The sequence below is a fragment of the Macaca fascicularis genome, chromosome 16, assembly GCF_037993035.2.
Source record: "Macaca fascicularis isolate 582-1 chromosome 16, T2T-MFA8v1.1".
In the NCBI taxonomy this organism is placed as follows: Eukaryota; Metazoa; Chordata; class Mammalia; order Primates; family Cercopithecidae; genus Macaca; species Macaca fascicularis.
This window is the reverse complement of record NC_088390.1, coordinates 84639724-84665511: the sequence shown is the minus strand read 5'-3', so window position 1 is coordinate 84665511 and position 25788 is coordinate 84639724. Positions and strand designations below refer to the sequence as shown.

Sequence of the window (25788 nt, the reverse complement as noted above, 5' to 3'; positions counted from 1 at the left end):
ACCCCCTCCCCCCACCCAGGAGTAGCCCCATGAGCAACCCCGCGTGGGCAGCCACGCAGGTGGAAGGGACAGGCTGGGCAGCCATCAGTAAGGTCTGGGGTTAAATTTTAAACGAAGGGGAGGCTTCCTCTGGGTCGCCACACAGAGCAGGGCAGGGCCTGAACAGAGGGGGTCAGAGGTCTGAGGACATCCTCCCGGATGGTGGCCCTTGGAGGTGAAGCCAAGGCTGTCTTCTTGGGGTGTTTTGGCCATGCTTTCCTCCGCTAGGCTCTTGTTGGTTTGAGCAATATAGTCAGGAAGGGAAAACCAGCCTAGCAGTTATTGAAACAATATTTCTTTTTTTTTTTTTTTTGAGGCAGAGTCTCACTCAGTCGCCCAGGCTGGAGTGCAGTGGCACGATCTCAGCTCACTGCGAGCTCTGCCTCCCGGGTTCACGCCATTCTCCTGCCCCAGCCTCCCAAGTAGCTGGGACTACAGGCACCCACCACGTCGCCCGACTAATTTTTTTTATTTTTAGTAGAGACGGGGTTTCACCGTGTTAGCCAGGATGGTCTCGATCTCCTGACCTCGTGATCCGCCCGCCTCGGCCTCCCAAAGTTCTGGGATTACAGGCGTGAGCCACCGCGCCCGGCTGAAACAATATTTCAAAGGGAGTTCAGACAGAGTGACAGAATGGCTCAGGTATTTTGTAGCTGTCGTCACACCTGAGCACCAAAGCAAGGTGTCCTCACACCTTGCTGCACGTGGGCGGCTCTGGGGTTTTCCAGCCCCTTTGAAGCTGGGGCTTCCCTGACCACAGCCCCTCTCTGGGAGCCGTGTGGCATCCAGCAGCCCTGTTCTCTAGGGTTGGGGATAGCTTGTTAGGTCTGGAAAGTGAAAGAACTCAACAGGTGCTCAGAGAGTAGCAGCCGCTATGAAGGCAGAGGTGATAGGGATGGGGGGTGGGGCCTCGTTCCCTCCCTAAACTCACTACAGCTGGGGAAAGAACAGTGCGTAATGAAAACTCGTGGTGCTGACGCTGACCCCACAATAAAGCGATATAACAAGAATCAATATTGCTTTGTTTGGGTCAACACCTTTGTGCATGCGAAAGGTACGCATTGACTGTGCGGGGGGAACAGAGGAGCCCCATTTGGGCTGCGTGCTCCACGTGTGTCCTCCCGTTCTCTTCTATTTATTTTTTTAGAGACAGGGTCTCCCTGTGTTGCCCACGCTGGTCTAGAACTCCAGGGTTCAAGTGATCTTCCTGCCTCGGCTTCCCAAAGTGCTGGAATTATAGGCGTGACCCACTGCACCCAGCTTCCCCTTCTCTTGAGCTAAGAGCCGGTTTGAGAAGATCTGTTATTGCGCCCACATAAAGCTTACGTAGGGCCAGACGTGGTGGAATGAGCCACCTGTGGTCTCAGCTACTTGGGAGGCCAAGGTGGGAGGATGGCTTGAACCCAGGTAGGAGGTTGAGGCTGCAGTGAGCTGTGGCTGTGATCAATAAAGCGAGACCCTATCTTAAAAAAAACAAAAAAAGACCAGGTATAGTGGCTCAGGCACTTTGGGAGGCTAAGGTGGGCGGATCACTTGAAGTCAGGAGTTTGGGAGACCAGCCTGGCCAACATGGTGAAACCCTCTCTCTACTAAAAATACAAAAATTAGCCAGGCATGGTGGCTCACGCCTGTAATCCCAGCTACTCAGGAGCCTGAGGCAGAAGAATTGCTTGAACCCGGGAAGCGGAGGTTGCAGTGAGCTGAGATCACACCACTGCACTGCAGCCTGGGCAACAAAGCAAGACTCCATCTCAAAAACAAACAAACAAACAAACAAACAAAAAACGCTTAACACCGCTGTTATCTAGAGGGAGATTTTGGCAGGGTGCGGTGGCTCACGCCTATAATCCCAGCACTTTGGGAGGCCGAGGTGGGCTGATCACGAGGTCAGGAATTCAAGACCAGCCTGACCAATATGGTGAAACCCCGTCTTTACTAAAAATACAAGAATTAGCTGGGCCTGGTGGTGTGCGCCTGTAGTCCCAGCTATTTGGGAGGCTGAGGCAGAAGAATCACTTGAACCCAGGAGGCGGAGGTTGCAGTGAGCTGAGATGGTGCCCCTCCACTCCAACCTGGATGACAGAGCGAGACTCTGTCTCAAAAAATATATATATAAAATAAAATTTAAAAAGGCCAGGCGCGGTGGCTCACGCCTGTAATCTCAGCACTTTAGGAGGCCGAGGCAGGTGGATCACTTGAGGTCAGGAGTTTGATACCAGCCTGGCCAACATGGTGAAACCCTGTTTCTACTAAAAATACAAAAATTAGCCAGGCGTGGTGGCTCACGCCTATAATCCCAGTTATTCAGGAGCCTGAGGCAGAAGAATCGCTTGAACTCGGGGACGGAGGTTGCAGTGAGCCAAGATCACACCACTGCACTCCAGCCTGGGCAACAGAGCAAGACTCCATCTTAAAAAAAAAAAAAAACTTAACGCAACTGTTATCTAGAAGGAGGTTTCGGCCAGGTGCAGTGGCTCACACCTGTAATCCCAGCACTTTGGGAGGCCAAGGCAGGCGGATCATGAGGTCAGGAGATCGAGACCATCCTGGCTAACACGGTGAAACCCTGTCTCTACTAAAAATACAAAAATTAGCCGGGCATGGTGGTGGGTGCCTGTAGTCCCAGCAACTCAGGAGGCTGAGGGAGGAGAACTGCATGAACCCGGGAGGCGGAGGTTGCAATGAGCCGAGACAGCACCACTGCACTCCAGCCTGGGCAACGGAGCGAGACTCCATCTCAGAAGAAAAAAAAAAGAGGCCGGGCGCGGTGGCTCAAGCCTGTAATCCCAGCACTTTGGGAGGCTGAGACGGGCGGATCACAAGGTCAGGAGATCGAGACCATCCTGGCTAACACAGTGAAACCCCGTCTCTACTAAAAATACAAAAACTTAGCCGGGCGAGGTGGCAGGCGCCTGTAGTCCCAGCTACTCGGGAGGCTGAGGCAGGAGAATGGTGTAAACCCGGGAGGCGGAGCTTGCAGTGAGCTGAGATCCGGCCACTGCACTCCAGCCTGGGTGACAGAGCGAGACTCCGTCTCAAAAAAAAAGAAAAAAGAAGAAGGAGGTTTCAGCATCACAGAGCCATGTCTCTGCAGAATGGACACGTGTTTCACTCATGCTGCAGTGCTAGGAGACAGCCACGTTAGCAATCCATACCCCATCTGCATGAGAAAGCCTGGGTTCAGTGTTTCCAACCCTAGATGTGCAGCTGGAACCACTGATTACATTGTCCCTGAGGCAGCAGGCACCAGCCTTCGAGGGGCTACTTTGATGAATTCTGCTAGTATATGTCCCTTGAAATGGACCCAAATTATACCCTAGCCCAGTATGAAAAGGTACTGCTTTAGAACAACCCATTATTTTTCATTATTCATCATTCTTTCATCAGCTTGGAGCTCCAAGCTTGTCTCTAGGCTGTCAGGCCTCTTCCAAGCCAGCATCAGACCCCTATCACTGAAATCAGTGCCGAATGGGCTTTTGATGGACGAAATTCCAGTTAAAAGTGACAAAAAACGATGTGGCATCCAAGCCTCTTCTTTTTTTTTTTTTTTTTTCCCAGAGGTGAGGTCTTGCTCTGTCGCCCAGGTTAGAGTGGTGCAGTGGTGTAGTGGTGTGATCACGGCTCAATGCAACCTCAACTTCCTAGTACGAGTGTTCCTCCCGCCTCAGCCTCCAGGGTAGCTGGGATCACAGGCATCTCACAGCATTCCCGGGTAATTTTTTAAATTATTATTTTGGTAGAGACAGGGTCTTGCTTTGTTACCCAGGCTGGTCTCAAACTTCTGGCCTCAAGCAGTATTCCCACCTCAGCTTCCCAAAGTGCTGGGATTACAGGTGTGAGCCACTGCACCCTGCCTCTCTTACTTTTATTTTATTGATTGATTTTTTGTTTGTTTGTTTTAGACAGAGTCTCGTTCTGTTGCCCAGGCTGGAGTGCAGTGGCATGATCTTGACTCATTACAACCTCTGCCTCCCGGGTTCAAGCAATTCTCCTGCCTCAGCCTCCTGAGTAGCTGGGACAATAGGCACCCACCACCACGCCCGGCTAATTTTTTTGTATTTAGTGGAGGCTGGGTTTCACCATGTTGGTCAGGCTGATTTCGAACTCCTAACCTCAGATGATCACCCACCTCGGCCTCCCAAAGTGCTGGGATTACAGGCATGAGCCACTGCACCTGGCCCTGCCTCTCTTCTTGTAAACCCATATGTAACTACCTGGAGCCAGCAGCTGGAGGACCAGCAGGCCTGGCCCTTGTGATGCCAGCGGGCAGAGCCCTCTGCTCCAGGCTGATGACACCATCTGCCACCTCCCACACAGGGCTGGGGAAGCAGCTGGAGCCGTGGCTGAGTCACTGTTGGAGCAGCTCAGTGCCACCTTTGTTGCAACTGATTTCACTGCATTGACAAACATCCCCCGACAGAAAATGAACCTCGCTGAGTTTTCCTGTCCGACCGGTCAATTCATTAACTCAGGGCATTAGGAAGCTAATCCCCCCTGGTAGACTCAAAGCCACTGTTCGAGTCAAAACCCCACATTCTAAGGGCTCTTACATGGTTGGGGCCATAGGTTAGAACCATGCACCTTTTCACTTTTCGTCGACAGTGGTATCGTTTGTGGGATGTGGCCATGATTGGGAGGCAGCTGAAGAGCGAGGAGGTCTCACCCCCAAGCACAACTCCCAGGCCTGTGAGGGGCTCAGCACGGTCACCCAGGCTTCACCAGCACCTGCCCAGCGATCCTGGCAGCCCAACAGGGTCCCACTCTCAGGGGGGCAGGCAGGCGCCTCCCGGGCCACACGGGGTTTCTAAGGGACAAGCTTCTTGGGCAGCCGTGGTTTGGGCACTGCAGCATCTGCCCAGCATCCCGGATGGTGGCTGGAAATGATATCCTGGAGAAATAACTTCCTCAAAGGGAAATGAGTTTGTGTTTTCTAGAGTGAAAGTTCCTCTCCAGACAAAGCTGAGACCTGCACTGGCTTTGAGTGACTAAATGTCTTGCTGGGAGGCTTTGACTCACTGGGTAACATGGAATGAGCAGTGCCTTAGGCTGCAGGACTTCTCCGGCATCATCCCGGAATCAGCCTGTGCTTCCCCACATCGCAGAGAGCACCTGCAGTGCCCGTTCTGTTCCTTCCGGTCTGTGCATCCTCCCCTTCCCTTCCTGGTCCCACTGGCAGCCTGCCACCTATGCCAGGACAAACAGCTGCATAAGGATGCCCTTTCCTGTTGCCATCCAGGGCAGAGCTCACCGTCTTCTCGGTACTGCTGCAGACACCAGCCACACATGTGCAGACGTGCATGGCTATTTGCTGACCTGTCTTCCCACCGTTCAGAGAACAAAAACCCGGGGAACTCACTGCAAGAGTTGTTCGTGGGCTTCAATTCCTGGACCTGGCACCTGGCACACTGTAGGTGCACAAGCAAATACCTGAGTGAACGAATGGATGTCACCCCTTTGGGGATCACGTGGAAATCCCGGAAGTGAAGGTCTTAGTTTGGTCCCAGCCAGCTGAAAACAGGTGTAAATAATGTAGGCTAAGCCCAGTGGAGAGAAAATCTGCAGCTTAGCTGGTCCTTTGTTGAGCTAGATTCAGCTGAGTCAGGAAATCCTTCGTGATGGCAAGATAGGCCTGGGGCAAGCTGGGCCGCACAACTCACCCTCTCAACACAGACCTTGGATGTTGAAAGTGAATACAGTGCACTGTCCTCACAACGGCAGAAAGGAGGGGAACGGAATCGGGACCACCTGTACTAGCCTTACAACTTCCTGTGAATTTACATTTCAACGTAAAAGGTTACAATGTACAGCGAGGATCTGTGGAAGCCTTGGGGAGGCAGGTGTCAGTTCCATGACAGCCTTTCTGACAAAGCCATCTGAAAATGGAATAGGGGTGCTTTAAAGACAGCCCTCCCTCCCTAGAATCAGACAGTCGACCACAGCCACCCCCACAAGCTGACAGTGTCCTTCATCAGTGAGGGCCCAGGCTGCCTGGGTTCCAATCCCAGCCCTAAAAGTTACTTATTCTACTGTCTTGGATGAGTTATTTCATTTCTACAAGTCTTCATTTCTGCATTAAAAAATGGTAGCTATGACTGGGCGCAGTGGCTCGAGCCTGTAATCCTAGCACTTTGGGAGGCCGAGACGGGCGGATCACAAGGTCAGGAGATCGAGACCATCCTGGCTGACATGGTGAAACCCTGTCTCTACTAAAAAATACAAAAAACTAGCCAGCGAGGTGGCGGGCGCCTGTAGTCCCAGCTACTTGGGAGGCTGAGGCAGGAGAATGGCATAAACCCGGGAGTTGGAGCTTGTAGTGAGCTGAGATCCAGCCACTGCACCCCAGGCTGGGCGACAAAGACTCCGTCTCAAAAAAAAAAAAAAAAAATGGTAGCTAGGCCAGGCACAGTGGCTCCCGGCCATAATACCAACAATCCCATTGCTGAAGCAGGACAATCACTTGAGCCCAGGAGTTTGAGACCAGCCTGGGCAACAAAGTGAGATCCCATCTAAACAAAACAAAATTTTTCAATTAGCCGGGTGTGACGGCCTGCACCTGTAGTCCCAGCTATTTGGGAGGCTGAGGTGGGAGGTTCACCTGAACGCAACAATTTGAGGTTGTGGTGAGCTTTGTTCATTCCACTGCATTCCAGCCTGGGAGGGCAAGGCCTTGTCTCCAGGGGAAAAAAAAAAAGTAGATAAAACCACATTAGACTTTATTGGCAATTGTGTTATTCTTTCCACATGGCAACAGCCTGCAGTGGGGGCTCCAGTTTGGCTTGCTGGTCTCTTCTGGTGGCAGGCACTGCTGTCTCTACCTTCCAGGGTGGCAGTTGCCCCGAAGGGCTCTAACTTGCCATTGGAACTTCACCCACAGCCCAGAAGCCTCCATTCACAACCCTTCCCACACTCCACTCTGACTTAGAGAACCTGGAAAACGGACACATGGACACGAATCTGAAAGAAAGTCTGAGTGGTTGCCCTCAGACAAGGGCCTACAGCTTTATTAACAGATGTTGAGGAAGCTTTCAGGTGCTGGCAGCCATGAGGGTCTGGTTTTAAGAATGGCCTTTAAGGAAAAGCCATAGCAGGCGGGCTGAGAGGGGTGGCTCCCGCTCAGCCCCGCCCCCAGCACAGGCTGACAAGCCGAGATCCACATCACCGTCTGGCGTGCAAAGGAGCTGAAGACAAAACCATTTTTTCCAGCTTCTCTACAAAGTCAATTTATAAGCAAGTTATTAAAGTGAAGCATCCATTTATAGACTGGTACAAATATCAAAAATAAGCAGCTTAGATGAGTAGAGGCTGGAGTGCATTTTCTGCTAACAAAAACCACTGTGATATTCTCCAAGTTTAGAGGAAAAGTCTGAGGCCGACTCAGATGTGGCAGAAATAAGTGGGTCTGAAGTGCATTTTCAGTTGTTTCTACCCAGAAGGAGCCGGGATGATACAAACAGGTCTGGGGTTCGTGGCTCTGGTGAGCGCCCAGACAACTGCGTCGCTGCTAGGATGCTTGTCCTCACTGCGGCTATCTGGGCAGATGGCTGTTGGCAGGCTAGGGACGACGATGAAAAACTGACAATATTTTAAAAACCCAGTAGGGTCCACAGCAGTGTTTGAAATGACAGGCTTTTTATTTCTCAGGAACAGCCGAGATGACCTCCAGAGGTTTCCAACGAAGCTGTAACAATCCACCCTGCAGCTCTGTGACAGGGAGGAGGGCGAATCCAATCCATCATCTTATGCCAGACTTCAGCCCTGCGGGAGCTGCTGCTGCCAAAGAAAGCGGGGACCTGGGCGGACTGCATCCCTCCCCCGTGTGGAGAATGTGACAGATGTGAAGGTCGGGCTGACAGACACACGGCCTGCAGCAGCCCAGCCAGTCCCACACAGCATCGAGCCAAGTCATTTAAAAAGGATTCAGGCCACTGCCTTTTTCTCAGGGAGGAGCAGCCAGCATGTGCCCTGCAGCTCACTGGGCCTGTCTAATCACACAGCAGTGGCAAAAGGAGTATCTGCCAGACGCTTCCTATCACTCTATTCTGTCTCCAAGTCCACCTGAAGTTCACCCCATTTCCCCAATGACTTAGAATGGCTTTGTGCTTAGTTTTAATTGTAGTTTGTGCTATTCTGTGAATTAACAATTCAAACAAAATAAGAAAGACACGTTGTGAAACAGTAGAGGAGCTGGAGACTCTGTCTCCATTCCCCTCCTCATCACACACAAGTCATGCATCTACCAAAAAAAAAAAAAAAAAAAAAAAAGTGGCCTCTGAGGCAGCACAGGCGTGACAGATGAGGAATCTGCAGCTCAGATTCAACAGGCACCTGCCAAGTCCACACTCAGGACTGTGTGACAGCCTCAACAACATGAGGTCCAGACACATTCACTGTGGAAGGCTCTGCCCAAGTGAACAAAGCCATCAGCTCTAGCAAAACGGACACCGCCTTCTTCCTCCCCCACTTCTCACCTGGTAAGTCCGGGAATCAAGAAGACAAAAATGAGCGAAAAAAAAAAAAAAAGAGAGAGAGAGAGGCAGTCACTGTTATCAGCAGCACCCGCTGCACAGGTAGAAGCACCTCTGGTGCCACTTTCAAGACAAAACAAGATACAGCTGAAATATCTAATTGTGAAATATTGATCTTCTCCTTTCCCAAGGCATTGCTAAGGGTCCCACAGGAAGGCTGGTGGCACCAGGGAATAAACCCTGGAAGTGGTGCAACCACTCTGGGACCAGGCAGCTCCAGCCAGAGGCCTCAGTCCGTGGCAGCCAGCTGCTCGATGGCACAGCGCACTTTCTTTGCAGTTTCCTCAAATTCTTTCTTCTTATTGTTGGTTTCCTTTGCCTGGAAATAAAGAATAGACACAGGACACTGAAACCAGAGCTTCCCAGTCACATCCTGTAGATAAGAAGACAAAGGAAAAAACAATCAGGGAACACTGATAGGGCACCTAAATCAACTGGGCACTGGGCTGGGGCAGATTCCCAGCTACCTGGGACAAACATCCTGCTTCAGATCAACTCCTCTAGTTTAAGCTGCCTCCTAATCATCGAATAACAGAAAACATGGACGGAGTGCTTGGTATGCACCCAGCACCATTCTACTGGCTTCACTCCATTGACTGATTTATGCTCAGTGACCCTGCAGTGGGTGCTCCCATCTCTCTACTATACAGATGAGGAAACCGAAGTCCAGCCTGAAGCAGCCACTCCAAGTACCCAGCTAGTCTAGGTATCTAGCTAGTCTAGGCAGAGCTCTGCTCTTAACCACCGCCCTAGCTTTCTCCTGAAACTCCTGGAGGGAAGTCCAGAGCCTTCCTCTTCATGTCCAGTTAAACAGATCCTGGCAAACATCAGGCTCTTCCTCAAACAGAAATTCTTTTTGCTTCCAGTCCCTCCCTGAATCTGGCTTCCAATTTTTTCATTCTGCTAACAGAGCTCTCTCCTAAAGGGCAAATGACAATCACATTAGCAAATCCAGGGACCCCCTTCCCTATCATATTTTTTATTCACCCTAACTCCTCTGCTACATTAAAAAACAAAAACCTTTATTGGGTTAAATTTGTTTTCTGATAGAGGTTACCTTAAAAAAATTACTTTATTTTTTTGAGACAGACTTTTGCTTTTGTTGCCCAGGCTGGAGTGCAAAGGCGTGATCTCAGCTCACTGCAACGCCTCCCGGGTTCAAGAGATTCTCCTACCACAGCCTCCTGAGTAGCTGGGATTACAGGCATGCGCCACCATGCCTGGCTAATTTTGTATTTTTAATAGACACGAGGTTTCTCCATGTTGGTCAGGCTGGTCTTGAACTCCCGACTTCAGGTGATCTACCTGCCTCGGCCTCCCAAAGTGCTGGGATTACAGGCGTGAGCCACTGCGCCCAGCCAAAAAATTACTTTTCAATATGTACTTTATATATCCTAAGTTTTACCTCATGTATAATAATTTATAATTTATTTTTATATACATTTATAATTTGTAAATTATTAATTGAAAGAAAATTTAAAAATAATAAATTGATAAGAAAAAAACAGTACACCTTTGTTTTTTTTTTTAGAGACAGGGTCTCACTCTGTCCCCCAGGATGGAATGCACTGGCAAGATTATGGCTTATTGCAGCTTTGACCTCCAAGGCTCAAAGTGATCCTCCCACCCCAGCCTCCTGAGTAGTTGAGACTACAGGCACATGCCACCATGCCTGGCTAATTTTTTGTGAATTTTTTGAAGAGATGAGGTCTGGCCACATTGCCCAGGCTCGCCTCAAAACTCCTGGGCTCAATCAATCCTCCTGCCTTGGCCTCCCAAAGTGCTGGGATTCAGGCACAAGCCACTGCACCTGGCCCAACAATGCACCTTGTAATGGACTGTGATGGATAACTCTGCAGTCCCAGGGAGCCCCACCTTTACTGATATGGAAAGATAGCCATGGCTTTAAAAAAAAATATATATATATATACATACACACACACACGCACACACACACACACACAGACACACACACACACACACACAGACACACACACACACACACAGACACACACACACAGACACACAGACACACACACACACACACAGACACACACACACACACACACAGATTATTCAGTTTCTTCTTCACTTTCAAAAAAGCATAAAATTAACAAAGCTCCTTTGCATACATACTATAATTTAACCACCCCAATGTGGAGGTCAATATCTCCATTTTATACATTTTTCCACTAAAGGGAGGGGCAAAGCAAACACAAGAACTCTCACTATTGAAAAACAAAACAGGCCGGGCGCAGTGGCTCACACCTGTAATGCTAGCACTTTGGGAGGCCGAGGTGGGCAGATCATGAGGTCAAGAGTTCAAGACCAGCCTGGCCAACATGGTGAAACCCCGTCTCTACTAAAAATACAAAACTAAGCTGGGTGTGGTGGTGGGCGCCTGTAATCCCAGCTACTCAGGAGGCTGAGGCAGGAGAATCATTTGAACCCAGGAGGCAGAGGTTGCAGTGAGCAAGATCTCACCATTGCACTCCAGCCTGGGTGACAGGGCAAGACTGTCTCAAAAAAAAAAAAAAAAAAAAAAAAAGAAAAAGAAAAGAAAAACAAAACAGGCCGGGTGCAGTGGCTCACGCCTGTAAAACTCACTGACAAAACTTCTGGCTGGGTGCGGTGGCTCAAGCCCATAACCCCAGCACTTTGGGAGGCCAAAGCAGGAAGATCAGTTGAGCCCAGAAGTACAAGACCACCTTGGGCAATGTACCAAGACCACTGTCTCTACAAAAAATTTAAAATTTGAGCTGGGCACGGTGGCTCATGCCTGTAATCCCAGAGGCGGGTGGATCACCTGAGGTCAGGAATTCGAGACCAGCCTGGCCAAGATGGTGAAACCCTGTCTCTACTAAAAATATAAAAATCAGCCACACGTGGTGGTGGGCGCCTGTAGTCCCAGCTACTCAGGAGGCAGAGGTTGCAGCGAGCCGAGAAAATGCCATTGTATTCCAGACTGGGCGACAAGAGTGAAACTCTATCTCAAAAAAAAAAAAAAAGAAAAAAAAAATTAGGCCAGGCGCAGTGGCTCAAGCCTGTAATCCCAGCACTTTGGGAGGCCGAGACGGGTGGATCACGAGGTCAGGAGATCAAGACCATCCTGGCTAACACGGTGAAACCCCGTCTCTACTAAAAAATACAAAAAACTAGCCGGGCGAGGTGGCAGGCGCCTGTAGTCCCAGCTACTCGGGAGGCTGAGGCAGGAGAATGGCATGAACCCGGGAGGCGGAGCTTGCAGTGAGCTGAGATCCGGCCACTGCACTCCAGCCCGGGCGACAGAGCGAGACTCTGTCTCAAAAAAAAAAAAAAATAAATAAATAAATAAATAAATTAGCCAGGCATGGCAGCATGTGCCTGTAGTCCCAGCTACTGGGGAGGCTGAGGCAGGAGGATTGCTTGAGTCCAGGAGGTCAAGGCTATAGTGAGCTGTGATTGTGCCACTGTACTTCAGCCTGAGCAACAGAGCAAGACCCCATCTCTGAAAACAAACAAAAAACTCCTGCCGCCCAGGTCTACAACTCGCCTCTCCTTCTAGTGCTTTGTTTTGTCCTCATCGCAAGTATTTATCAAGTAAACTATTATGAATAAGTTGCGCTGTTTATTTCCACATTAAATTTATTCCCCAATCGATTTTCACATCGGTTCTAATTTATTTCATTGTTTCAAAAGCTAAGCACCAAGGCAGCAGCAGAAACAAGAATCAGCACCCAGTGCAGCGCCCTGGGTGGCCAGACCTCAGCTTCCACAGAAGCGCCTTCCTGGCACCCTGGCAAGGCAGCAGACAGGGACAACCTGCTGTTAAGTCTGGGATCTTGGGAATCCCTAGCATCACCAGCAACAGCATCCTTGTCTTCAGGATTTGTATAGCACAACACGTGTGCCTGTGGTCCCAGCTACTTGGGAGGCTAAGGTGGGAGGATCATTTGAGCCTAGGAGGTTGAGGCTGAGGTGGGCCAAGATCACACCACTGCACTCAGCCTGGGTCACAGAGTAAGACCCTGTCTCAAAAAAAAAATTATATTGTTTCAGAATTAAAGTAATAAAAACAAATCCATAAAAGTATTCTGTATTCTGAATCGGGGAAAACAAAAAACAGTTCAAAATAAAAGCCAAGCAGCTTTTTAAATCTCCCCACTGTTCTGAAAGGCTGGAATGTCTCCCCTCATTCCAATCTGGCTGGGTCTATCAGGAGACGGAGACCGAGGGGTCTCCTGCGGGGGCCGAGGCCTCTACTTCTGCGTCCTGCCCCTTCAGCTCACACATCCTGAAAATCTGCTTTTCTTAATCTCATCTTCAAACAGGTGAGTCGACTTCCCACACCAGACTGCATCCTCACCCCTGTAACCCTAGAGCAGAGCACCCCGCAGCGTCCACCAGCACTTCAGGGCTTTCTGGAACTGGACTGTGTCAGATTTCAGTTGCTCTGTTTGCAATGGCAACAACCCTCTGTCTTTCTCAGCGCTCTGGGACCTGGCTTCCAGCCCACGCCTCCACGTCCTCTGCTCCTCCCCTGTGCTCATGATGGTTCCAGGCACACAAGCTGCTCCTTGTCTAAAACAGGGCTTGGCAAGCCAGGGCCTGCTGGCCAAATCCATCCAGCCCGTCATGGCCTTTTTTTGTCCAGCCCACGGGCTAAGAATGCTTTTTATGTTTCTCAAAGGTCGTGAAAAACTACAACAAAAGGCAATATGCAACAGAGGCTGTGACCCACGAGGGCTAAGGGATGGTCTGTGGCACACTACAGAAAAGCTGGCTGACCTCTGACCCAGAAAATGATCCCCAGCCCACTTTCCAGTTTCCACGCTGCAGCTCCCACAACCTCAACCGGGTGACGAGCTCTCCCACAGCATGCTTCACCCACCACTGGCCTCTTCCCTCTTCCTGACAAAACGCTATCTTAGTCCTTAGCACTTCAAAGCCACTATATTGAGGCCAGGCGTGGTGGTTCATGCCTGTAATCCCAGCACTTTGGGAGGCCAAGGCGGGCAGATCACTTGAGGCCAAGAGTTCGAGACTGGCTTAGCCAACATGGCAAAACCCCGTCTCTACTAAAAATACAAAAGTTAGCTGGGCCTGGTGGCACACACCTATAATCCCAGCTACTTGGGAGCCTGAGGCACAAGAATCACTTGAACCTGGGCGATGGAAGTCGCAGTGAGCCAAGATCGCACCAACACCCTCCAGCCTGGGCGACTGAGTGTCACTCTGTGTCAAATTTTTAAAAAGCCACATATAAGGACATAATTATTTTACGCTGATTTCTAAAAAGGAATACAATTTTCAAGCTGAAAAGGAACCTGAGAAACCATGGGACGGGGGGGGTCTAACCTCTCTTTAGCAAGGAAAGTGTGACCACGACTGGCGTCACAACGTCTCCTGACTCCGCCCAGGGCTTTGCTACAAGGATATGGAACCCCCATTACTTACTCTGTGTGGGGCTGCCAGACTTAGGAAATAAGAATATTCGACGCCCAGGCCGGGCGCAGTAGCTCACACCTGGAATCCCAGAGCTTTGGGAGGCCGAGGCAGGCAGATCACTTGAGGTCAGGAGTTTGAGACCAGCCTGACCAACATGATGAAACCTTGTCTCTACTAAAAATACAAAAAATTTAGCTGGGCTTGGTGGCGTGGGCCATTAATCCCAGCTACTTGGGAGGCTGAGGCAGCGTGCACTGCACTGCAGCCTGAGTGACAGAGCGAAACTCTGTCTCAAAAAAAAAAAGAAAAAGCTGGGCGTGGTGGCTCACGCCTGTAATCCCAGCACTTTGGGAGGCCGAGATTAGCGGATCATGAGGTCAGGAGATGGAGCCCATCCTGGCTACCGCAGTGAAACGAAACCCCATCTCTACTAAATATAACAAAAAAAATTAGCTGGACGTGGTGGTGGGTGCCTATAGTCCCAGCTAATCGGGAGGCTGAGGTAAGAGAATGGTGTGAACCCGGGAGGCGGAGCTTGTAGTGAGCCAAGATCGCGCCACTGCACTCCAGCCTGGGCAACAGAGTGAGACTCTGTCTTAGAAAAAAAAAAAAAAAAAGGCCCGGCGCGGTGGCTCAAGCCTGTAATCCCAGCACTTTGGGAGGCTGAGACGGGTGGATCACGAGGTCAGGAGATCGAGACTATCCTGGCTAACACGGTGAAACCCCGTCTCTACTAAAAAATACAAAAAGCTAGCCGGGCGAGGTGGCGGGCGCCTGTAGTCCCAGCTACTCGGGAGGCTGAGGCAGGAGAATGGTGTGAACTCGGGAGGCGGAGCTTGCAGTGAGCTGAGATCCGGCCACTGCACTCCAGCCTGGGTGACAGAGCGAGACTCCGTCTCAAAAAAAAAAAAAAAAAAAAAATGCCAGGCATGGCGGCTCATGCCTGTAATCCCAGCACTCTGGGAGGCTAAAGAGGGCAGATCACGAGGTCAGGAGTTCAAGACCTGCCTGGCCAGCTTGGTGAAACCCCGTTTCTACTAAAAATACAAAAATTAGCCAGGCATGGTGGTGCGTGCCTGTAGTCCCAGCTACTTGGGAGGCTGAGGTAGGAGAATCACTTGACCTCGGGAGGCAGAGGTTGCAGTGAGCCGAGATGGCACCACTGCACTCAAGCCTGGGTGACAGAGTGAGACTCCGTCTCAAAAAAAAAAAACAATGCCCAGTTACATTTCAACTTCAGATAAATGACTAAGTTTCTAGTAAATACTGACACAAAATGTGGCATTTGCTTATACTAAAAAAGCATTCCTTGTCAATCTAAAATTCTGCCTTAACTGGAGCTCTAGTCTTCTCTGGCAAGCCTCATGCTCCACACCCTGGCTGCTCGGGAGCCACCCCTTTTGTGGACTCATGGCTTCACCTTCTGCTGTCACAATAGCCCAGCACAACTGGACAAGAGCCTGGAGGGAGTCACCTGCAGAAAACCCTTTGGGTCCTGATGGGCTGCTGCCTCTTTTTACCCCTTCCCCACATACCCTCTACTGTGTGTCCCCAGACCTCTGTTCACACCACTGCCAGCACAGGAGCATGTGGCCATGTGACACCCCATGTAGGTTTTCACTGAGGGCAGGAAGGCAATCCTAATGTTACAACGTCCCCACCAACCAAGGATCCTCAAGCTCAATACACCTTTACTAAGGGTACATGTTTTTCTGACCACACAACCCCAAGATCATATTCCAGGAGCTTTTTTTTTTCTTTTTTGAGACAGAGTCTTGCTCTGTCGCCAGGCTGGAGTGTAGTGGCGCTATCTCGGCTCACTGTAACCTCCGCCTCCCAGGTTCAAGCGATTCCCCTGCCTCAGCCTCCCAAGTAGCTGGGACTACAGGTGCACATCACCATGCCCAGATAAATTTTTGGATTTTTAGTAGAGACAGGGTTTCACCATGTTGGTGAGGATGGTCTCAATCTCCTGACCTCGTGATCTGCCTGCCTTAGCCTCCCAAAGTGCTGGGATTACAGGCGTGAGCCACCGCGCCAAACTTTTTTTTTTTTTTTCTGAGATAGACTGTTGCTCTGTCGCCCAGGCTGGTGTGCAGTGGCACGATCTTGGCTCACTGCAACCTCTGCCTCCCGGGTTTAAGAGATTGTCCTGCCTTAGCCTCCCAAGTAGCTGGGGTTACAAGTGCCCACCACCATGCCCAGCTAATTTGTGTATTTTTAGTAGAGATGGTGTTTCATCATGTTGCCCAGGCTGGTCTCAAATTCCTGACCTCAAGTGATCTGCCCACCTCAGCCTCCCAAAGTGCTGGGATTACAGGTGTAAGCCACCACGCGCAGCCTAATTTGTGTATTTTTAGTAGAGATGGTGTTTCATCATGTTGCCCAGGCTGGTCTCAAATTCCTGACCTCAAGTGATTTGCCCGCCTCAGCCTCCCAAAGTGCTGGGATTACAGGTGTGAGCCACCACGCCTGGCCACACTCCAGGAGCTTTAAAATCACACATATATCCTAGGGGCTTTAAAAATGATTCCTAGCTGGGTATGGTAGCTCATGCCTGTAATCTCAGCACTTTGGGAGGCCAAGGCAAAAGGATCCCTTGAGCTCAGGAGTTCGAGACCAGCCTGGACAACATAGGGAACCCTCATCTCTACAAAAATAAGTAAATAAATAAATAAAGCAGGTGGGCATGGTGGGGTGTGCCTGTAGTCACAATTACTTGGGAGGATGAGGCGGGAGGATCACTTGAGCTCAGGAGTTTGAGGCTGCAGTGAGCTATGGGGTACCACTACACTGCAACCCAGGTGACAGAGTGAGTCCCTGTCTCAAAAAAATAAAAACAGCCGGGTGCGGTGGCTCACGCCTGTAATCCCAGCACTTTGGGAGGCCGAGGTGGGCGGATCACGAGGTCAGGAGATCAAGATCATCCTGGCTAACACGGCGAAACCCTGTCTCTACTAAAAATACAAAAAAATTAGCTGGGCATGGTGGTGGGTGCCTGTAGTCCCAGCTACTAACGAGGCTGAGGCAGGAGAATGGCTTGACCCAGGGAGGCGGAGCTTGCAGTGAGCCGAGATCACGTCACTGCACTCCAGGCTGGGCGACAGAGCAAGACTCCATCTCAAATAAATAAATAAATAAAAATACTTCCTGAGTCCGGTCATGATGGCTCACACCTGTAATCCCAGCACTCTGGGAGGCCGAGGTGGGCGGATCACCTGAGGTCAGGAGTTCAAGATCAGTCTGGCCAACATGGCAAAACCTCGTCTCTATCAAAAATACAAAAATTAGCTGGGTGTGGTGGCACATGCCTATAATCCCAGCTACTTGGGAGGCTGAAGCAGGCAAACCGCTTGAGCCCGGGAGGCAGAAGTTGCAGTGAGCCGAGATCATGCCACTCCACTCCAGCCTGGGCAACAGTGAAACTCTGTCTCAGAGAAAAAAAAAAAAAAAGCCAGGTGCGGTGGTTCACACCTGTAATCACAGCACTTTGGGAGGCTGAGGTGGGCGGACCATGAGGTCAGGAGTTTGAGACCAGCCTGGCCAGCATGGTGAAACCCCATCTCTACTAAAAATACAAAAATTAGCTGGGTATTGTGGCACGTGCCTGTAATCCCAGCTACTTGGGAGGCTGAGGTAGGAGAATCACTTGAACCCGAGAGGCGGAGGTTGCAGTGAGCTGAGATTGCGCCACTGCACTCCAGCCTGGGCAACAAGAGTGAAACTCCGTCTCAGAAAAAAAAACAAAAAATGCTTCCTGAGGAAAACACAGAGTCCCTTTGAGGGACTAGGTAGTTTAGTGCTAAAGACATTGAATAGGGTTTGAACAGTTCTTATTCCCAATACATACAATTTTGTTCTTGGCTCTTTCTCTGTCCAGTTTCAAAAATTCACCGAGGGTTAATTCTTCAAACTGCTTCTTGACAGAAAGGAAAGCGCAACCGGATGAATGCTTTTTATGTTCCTCTCTAGAAAAATCAAAACAACAGCGGAAAGGCAGTTGAAGGGATTAAAGTGGCAGTCCACTCCCAGCGGGCCACCTCCCCGCGCCCTCCACAGGCACGCCCTGCTCTGCCTCAGGAGCAAGACGTCAAGTCTGAAGTTGATGGCATCCGTGCTGTGCCCAAGCCACATTCATATATGGCACCTCTTAGCACCGTCTCCTCCCTGTGGACGTCTCCCCCCACATCTGTGTGGCTAATGTATCTATTTTATCTGGACTTCTTTAGCAGTTAGTTGGAAAAGTGTTACATGGTGTAAGTTCAAAGGAATTACATGTCAAACCCCTCTAACATTCTCAAGGAACTGTTTGAAGTAATTTCATTTCACTGGAATTGTTATGTAATCCACTGTAAGGATTAAGGGCAGAGAAGGCCATTATTGCCCAGGGTTCCCCAAGGGACCCCTCTAGCTCATACTCTCATTTCCTGCTTGGGGAGTCTCCCCGCATAGCTGATTATCACCGTTACCAGAACTGTGTTACAATGAAAACATGGCCACCCAAAGTCCAAAAGGACAGCCAGTTGTAACTCTAATCTGCAAATATGATAACACTTATTCATTTTCAAGACAAATACCACTGATATTTTCCCAGTGATTACTGGGATGCAGTACAACCACCATAGCAAACATACGAAGAAAAACACAGCTACTCTCTTCTGGCCAACAAGAAAAACAACTGGGGTGATTCTCAAGGGAAAAAAATTCAAGTTGTGGAAGCAACTGATTCGGACAGAAAAAAAGGTGAGAAAAGGTTATGGCATTACAGTGTGGAAAGACAGACATCATCTGAGTACAGAACGTCATTGTCATTAACTAGGCATCTTGAAGAAAAAAAGCCAAAACAACACTGAAGTACATGCTTGCTTTCTTTCTCTTTTTTTTTCAATTTTTTATTTTTATGACGGAGTCTCGCTCTGTTGACCAGGCTGGAGTGCAATGGCACAATCTCTGCTCACTGCAACCTCCGCCTCCCAGGTTCAAGCGATTCTCCCGCCTCAGCCTCCCCAGTAGCTGGGATTACAGGTGAGTGCTACCATGCCTGGCTAATTTCTGTATTTTTAGTAGAGCTGGGGTTTCGCCATGTTGGCCAGGCTGGTCTCAAACTCCTAACCTCAGGTGATCCACCCACCTCAGCCTCCCAAAGTGTGAAGTGCACACTTTCAAAAGGTAATTTTTGTGCTGTGTGGGTTATATTTCAATTAAACTTTTAAAAAAAATCTCAAGAAAAGCACTTGGACATCTCTGGCAGTTCACAACAACAGGGTCTGCTAATGTATTCTATTGAACATGAAAGGCATCAGGCATCTTATGTGAATGAGACTTTAACATTCACCCTAAGGGCATTTTGGTCAAATGAAATTTAATCAGGTTGTAAGCATCACCAAGGCACCAGCATATAGAGAGGTATCCGTTCAAAACAGCCGTTTAAGAAGCACTGAGGCTGAAAAGCAACCCTCCCATACTAAGTGTCTTCACAATTCAAATCTTTTGACAGCTCAGTTCAAAACAAAGCCCATCGTGGCTGGCCAGAGAAGACTTACATGGGGTCGTCATCCGGCTCCCAGCCTTCCAGCTCCTTGAAGCAGAAGAAACACTGGGCCAAGTCTGGCTCGTTCTCAGTGGGGCAGTGGATGAAGCCAGCCTCGGCCATCTGCAAGGGACAGCACAGCTCGTGAGTGGACTCGGCAGCCCGGAACCCCGAGGCCCAGCCACGAAGGCCTCGATGGGGACAAAGTAAGGAGGGGAGGGCGGCTCGGACCCAAGGTGCCCAGCCACAGTGGCCTCGCTGGGGATAGGACGGGGAGGGGAGGGCGGCTCGTACCCCCGGGGCCCAGTTACAGTGGCCTCGCTAGGGAAAGGGCAAGGCGGGTCTGGGGGACCCCAGGAGGCCGGGCAGTCTCACCCGCTCCGGGGTGCAGGCGCAGCCCTCCAAGAAGGGCCAGTTCTTGAATGTAGAGATGCGGTGGTCCTTGAGAAAGGGCTGCCAGGCAGGGGGCAATGTCGGGGCACCCATGCCGCCGCCGCCACCTCTGCCAACGGGTCCCGCGATTCAAATCTGGCGGTTAATGGCGCGCCGCGGGGCATGTCGGGAGCGCACGCCCTCTTAGGCGGTTCACCCCCCGCGGCCTTCTGGGAGTAGAGGCGGGGAGGCGCGGGGCGTGCCGGGAGTTGTAGTCCTCCCGCCGCGCGGCTCTGCCCGTGCTGTCTGTGCACCCAGCAACCCCGCGCCAGCTCGTCCCTGCCCGTACCTAGCGCCCCCTCGACTGCTTTCAAAGAGCGCGTGCAGGCCGGGTGCAGTGGCTCACGCCTGTAATCCCAACACTTTGGGAGGCCTAGGCAGGAGCATCACTTGAGGCCAGGAGTTCAAGACCAGCCTGGCCATCATGGTGAAACCTTGTCTCTACTAAAAATACAAACATTAGCCGGGCGTGGTGGTGCATGCCTGTTATCCCAAATACTCAGGAGGCCGAGGCAGGAGAATCGCTTGAACCCGGGAGGCAGAGGTTGCAGTGAGCTGAGATTGTGCCATTGCACTCCAGCCTGGGCAACAAGAACGAAACTCAGTCTTAAAAAAAAAAAAGTCAGACAGGAGGGCTTTACAGGGCACCACCTCTGCAAAAACCAACCACTCCAGACGGGCATGAAGGACAAATGCACAGGGGAGAGACAGAGTGCAGCAGACATCGCTGTCCTGGTGAGTACATTGCTGACTGCATGACCTGGGTTTCCAGGAGGGCCACCTTCTGGAGTCAGGGGCCAGGGACTGGGCCACCACCATGATAAGAAGACAAGAGAGCTGGGGAAAGCCCAGTGGAGGGTGGGGGCCCGTGCTCAGGGCAAACTCCTCCTTTCCCTTTGCAAAGCAGGGCGTCCCACCAACAGTAAGTCCTGCAGCCTATTAAAAAAAAAAATGATTGTGTCCTCTGCTTTGGAACAGGGTGTGCTGGACCTCTAATGCCCAGCTCCGCACTGCTCACATCTGCTCACTTCTTGGGTTCTCTGGCCAGAGAGAAGAGGCCTGGTCCCATCAGCCCTCCAGTCCCATGTAGGCCTGGTGCCCCCACTCTCTTTTTCATTTTGGGGTTTATTTATTTATTGATATATTTTAGCAACCTTTCCCCACCCCCATCCTCCCACCCTGCCCCTACTCTTTAACACAGTAACTTTTTATTTTGATATTTATTTATTTGAAACTGAGTCTTGCTCTATCGCCCAGGCTGGAATGCAGTGGCATGATCTCAGTTCACTGCAACTTCCTCCTGCAACCTCCTCCTGCCCCCCTGGTTCAAGTGATTCTCCTGCTTCAGCCTCCCAAGTAGCTGGGATTACAGGCGCGCACCACTACACCAGGCTAATTTTTGTATTTTTAGTAGAGACGGGGTTTCGTCATGTTTGCCAGGCTGGTCTCAAACTCCTGACCTCAGGTGATTTGCCTGCCTCAGCCTCCCAAAGTGCTGGGATTACAGACGTGAGCCACTGCACTCGGCCTGATGTCAATTTAAATAAAAGATAATTGCAAGAATAGTGCAAAGAATACTCATATACCCTTCACCCAGGTTTTCTGTTTATGTTTTGCCTATTCCCTTTAACATTCTGCTTCCTCCTGCCTCTCTTTCCTCCTCTCCCTCTCTCTTATCCTTTCCCTCTCTCTACTCCCCACTCTCTCGCTGTCTCCTTCTGTGTCTCCTCTTTCTCTCTCCCTCTCCCTGACCTCCTTTCTCTCCCTCTCTCTCTCTCTCCCCCCATATATATGAACGCACACACATCCCTGTATGTGTATATATCATATGCATATATGTGTACATATATGGGTGGTTTACCTGAACCGTTTGTAAGTTGAAGGCATTACCACACTACCCCGGAATACTTCATTCTCTCACACAACCACAGCACAATCATCAAAATCAGGAAACAACTTTGCTACAGTTATCAAATCCAGTTAACTTTGGTAGGCCGTCCCTGGGTCCCACTGATTGGCTCGCTAACTGGTCCCTGGAACCACCATAGCTTCTGCTGGGGTGGCCACTGGGCACAGACCAAGAACACATCACCTCCACTGGCACCCACAGCAGTTGCCTGCCCTCAGGAGGGAGGAAGGGAACAACTCCTTTCCACTTCTGCACACAGTGTCATCAAATGCATGGACAAGGACAGCCCAGGTGTCCACCTGGACCTGAACACCCTCAAAACCGAGTTCCAGGAGCTTCAAAAGCTCATGGGCACCGGGCCCCCAGCATCCTCCTGAACCCAAGCAGCAGCTGCAGCCCCACAGCATCCGGGTGCAAGTCAGGACCAGAAGGAGCTTCTGCAAAAGTGCTGGAGTCTCAGCGCATTTGAAATCCCCGAGAAGGCCAGGCATGGTGGCTCAAGCCTGTAATTCCAGCACTTTGGGAGGCCGAGACGGGCGGATCACGAGGTCAGGAGATCGAGACCATCCTGGCTAACATGGTGAAACCCCGTCTCTACTAAAAATACAAAAAACTAGCCGGGCGAGGTGGCGTGCGCCTGTAGCCCCAGCTACTCGGGAGGCTGAGGCAGGAGAATGGCGTGAACCCAGGAGGCAGAGCTTGCAGTGAGCCGAGACCGTGCCACTGCACTACAGCCTGAGCGACAGAGCGAGACTCCGTCTCAAAAAAAAAAGAAATCCCCGAGAGGCAGAGTGAGGCTGACTTCAGGAGTGCCTAAGACGGGGGGAAGCAGTGGCCTGTGTGCCCCAACCCCCACACAGTCCCTTGGGATGTGGTCTCTTTGGACTCCAGCTCTGACTTAAGCCACCTGGGGTGGGGCTGCTGTGCTGTGCCCAGCTTGAATATATCCACGTGTCTAGACGCATAATAACTTGAGTGTCTGAAGGCGCGATTCAGGATGGTCCTGGAGGCTGGGGAGTGGGTGGAGAATCCTCCCCTGTCTCTGGGAAGGGGGCCATCTGCAGTGAGTCTGAGCCCCATCGGCACATCTGAAGGTGCACCAGGAAAGGAGGGGGCTGTTCTTTGCTTCCTTCCCCCCTCTTCTCCCACACCAAGGTACGATCAGTGCGTACCAAGTACATATCATTCCTGTGACCAGCAGGTGCATGAAATATTTGCATAGCATTCACTGGACAAAATAGTCCTGCGGCGTGGACTTAATATGATAAAAGAAGACTGTGAGAGAACGAACATTGTTTTGAAAGGGCAGAGGGGTCAGGCCGGGCACAGTGGCTCATGCCTGTAATCCCAGGACTTTGGGAGGCTGAGACAGGTGGATCACAAGGTCAGGAGTTTGAGACCAGCCTGGCCAATATGGTGAAACCCTGTCTCTACTAAAAATACAAAAATTAGCTGGGCATGTGGTGCGCGCCTGTAGTCCCAGCTACTCGGGAGGCTGAGGTAGGAGAATCTCTTGAACCCGGGAGGCGGAGGTGGCAGTGAGCTGAGATTGTGCCCCTGCACTCCAGCCTGGGCAACAGAGAGAGACTTTGCCTCGAAAAAAATGAAAAAGAAAAAAGGAAAGGGCAGAAGGGTCTTTTCCTCCCACAACAGTTGGGTTCCTCTTATGTTTCAGCCCCAGTGAACAGAACTGTATCTGTGGGGGTGTCAGCCCTAAGCCTTGCCAGGTAACCTGTCTCCGGGTTCCCCAACTCCTAGATTCTCCTTACCTTCAGTTCACCCACTCCAACTCCTGCCACCTTTGGAGAGTGGCCAAGCCTCTTCCCATCTGCAGGGCTTCCCGGAGCTGGCAGATGCTGTCCTGTCCACCCAGGCTGAAACAGGGCATCAGGCGAACATATCTTTCCTCAAATGGCATTTCAGATTCACCTTGCCCTGGCTTAAAAAATTATTTCCCAGCCGGGCGCAGTGGCTCACCCCTGTAATCCCAGCACTTTGGGAGGCCAAGGCAGGTGGATCATGAGGTCAGGAGATCGAGACCATCCTGGCTAACACAGTGAAACTCCGTCTGTACTAAAAAAGAAAATACAAAAATTTAGCTGGTGTGGTGGCGGGTGCCTGTAGTCCCAGCTACTCGGGAGGCTAAGGAGAATGGCATGAACCCAGGAGGCGGAGCTTCCAGTGAGCCGAGATAGCGCCACTGCACTTCAGCCTGGGTGACAGAGTGAGACTCTGTCTCAAAAAAAAAAAAAAAAAAAGTATTTCCCAGCTCGGGGCAGTGGCTCATGCCTGTAATCTCAGCACTTTGGGAGACCAAGGAGGGAGGATCCCTTGAACCTAGGAGTTCAAGATCAGCCTGGGCAACACAGTGAGACCCCACCTCTATAAAATTTTTAAAAAATTAGCCAGGCAAGGCCATGCCCAGTGGCTCACGCCTGTAATCCCAGCACTTTGGGAGGCTGAGGCAGGTGGATCACCTGAGATCAGGAGTTTGAGACTAGCCTGGCCAACATGGTGAAACCCTGTCTCCACTAAAAATACAAAAAATTAGCTGGGCATGGTGGTGAGCATCTGTAATCCCAACTACTCGGGAGGGTGAGGCATGAGAATCGCTTGAATCTAAGAGGCAGACGTTGCAGTGAGCTGAGATCCAGCCATTGCATTCCAGCTAGAGCAACAAGAGTGAAACTCCATCTCAAAAAAAAAAAATTAGTCGGGCATGCACCTATAGTCCCAGCTACTCTGGAGGCTGAGGTGGGAGGATCACTTGATCCTGGGAGGTCAAAGCTGCAGTGAGCAATGATTGGGCCACTGTACTCCAGCCAGGGAGAAAAAGTGAGACCCAGTCTCAAAAAAAAAAAAAAAAAGAGGACTTTTTGTTTCTTTTTCTTTTCTTTTCTTTTTTTTTTTTTTAAGACGGAGTCTCACTCTGTTGCCCAGGCTAGAATCCAGTGGCATGATCTCAGCTCACTGCAACCTCCGGCTCCCAACTTCGAGCGATTCTCCTGTTTCAGCCTCCCAAGTAGCTGGGATTACAGGCCTGCACCACCATGCCCAGCTAATTTTTTGTATTTTTAGTAGAGACGGGGTTTCACCATGTTGGCCAGGCTGGTTTTGAACTCCTGACCTCAGGTGATCCACCCACCTCAGCCTCTCAAAGTGCCAGGATTACAGGCATGAGCCATCATGTCCCGCCAAAAAAAGAATATTTTGAGAGAAAGACAGCGACCCCATAACTTTGTTTGTTTGTTTTGTTTTGAGATGGAGTCTCGCTCTGTTGCCCAGGCTGGAGTGCAATGGTGCCATCTTAGCTCACTGCAACCTCCACCTCCCAGATTCAAGTGATTCTCTTGCCTCAACCTCCCAAGTAGCTGGGATTACAGGCTCCCGCCACCATGCCCAGCTCATTTTTGTATCTTTTTTTTTTTTTTTTTTTTTGCGATGGAGTCTCACTCTGTAGCCCAGGCTGGAGTGCAGTGGCATGATCTCGGCTCACTGCAAGCTCTGCCTCCTGGGTTCACGCCCTTCTCCTGCCTCAGCCTCCGGAGTAGCTGGGACTACAGGTGCCCACCATCATGCCCGGCTTATTTTTTGTATTTTTAGTAGAGATGGGGTTTCACTGTGTTAGCCAGGATGGTCTCGATCTCCTGACCTTGTGATCCGCCTGCCTTGGCCTCCCGAAGTGCTGGGATTACAGGCGTGAGCCACCGCGACCGGCCTAATTTTTGTATCTTTAGTAGAGACGGGGTTTTGTCATGTTGGCCAGGCTGGTCTCGAACTCCTGACCTCAGGTGATCCACCCGCTTCAGCCTCCCAAAATGCTGGTATTAAAGGCTTGAGCCACAGCGCCCGGCTTCGCATAACTTTGATCACAGTATATTGTTATAATCATTCTATTTTATTAGTTATTGTTAATCTCTTAGAAG

General features: G+C 50.6%; 1 protein-coding gene and 1 long non-coding RNA gene across 2 annotated transcripts in view; one reads left to right on the top strand and one right to left on the bottom strand.

Moving 5' to 3' along the window:
* Window positions 1-6994: 6994 nt before the first annotated feature.
* Window positions 6995-20045, bottom strand: BIRC5 (baculoviral IAP repeat containing 5). Its single transcript, XM_045375729.2, has 4 exons — window positions 19897-20045; window positions 19535-19644; window positions 17842-17959; window positions 6995-8883 (listed from the first exon to the last, which is right to left on the bottom strand). The coding sequence occupies exons 1-4, from the start codon at window positions 20005-20007 to the stop codon at window positions 8794-8796; spliced, it is 429 nt and encodes a 142-aa protein (XP_045231664.1). The 5' UTR covers window positions 20008-20045; the 3' UTR covers window positions 6995-8793.
* Window positions 20046-20587: 542 nt separating this feature from the next.
* The window catches only part of LOC102119031 (uncharacterized), an 8941-nt gene continuing 3740 nt past the window's right edge, over window positions 20588-25788 (top strand). Inside the window, exon 1 of the long non-coding RNA XR_285553.5 lies at window positions 20588-20688. This is a non-coding gene — a long non-coding RNA (uncharacterized lncRNA). The remainder of the gene's footprint in view (window positions 20689-25788) is intronic.

Coding starts and splice junctions, on each gene's coding strand:
- BIRC5 (XM_045375729.2), bottom strand. CDS start 20,007: ATGGGTGCCCCGACATTGCCCCCTGCCTGGCAGCCCTTTCTCAAGGAC. Junction 17,960..19,534: donor GAGCCGGATGACGACCCCAT/GTAAGTCTTCTC, acceptor TGATTTTTCTAG/AGAGGAACATAAAAAGCATT. Junction 8,884..17,841: donor AAAGAGCCAAGAACAAAATT/GTATGTATTGGG, acceptor CTTTATTTCCAG/GCAAAGGAAACCAACAATAA.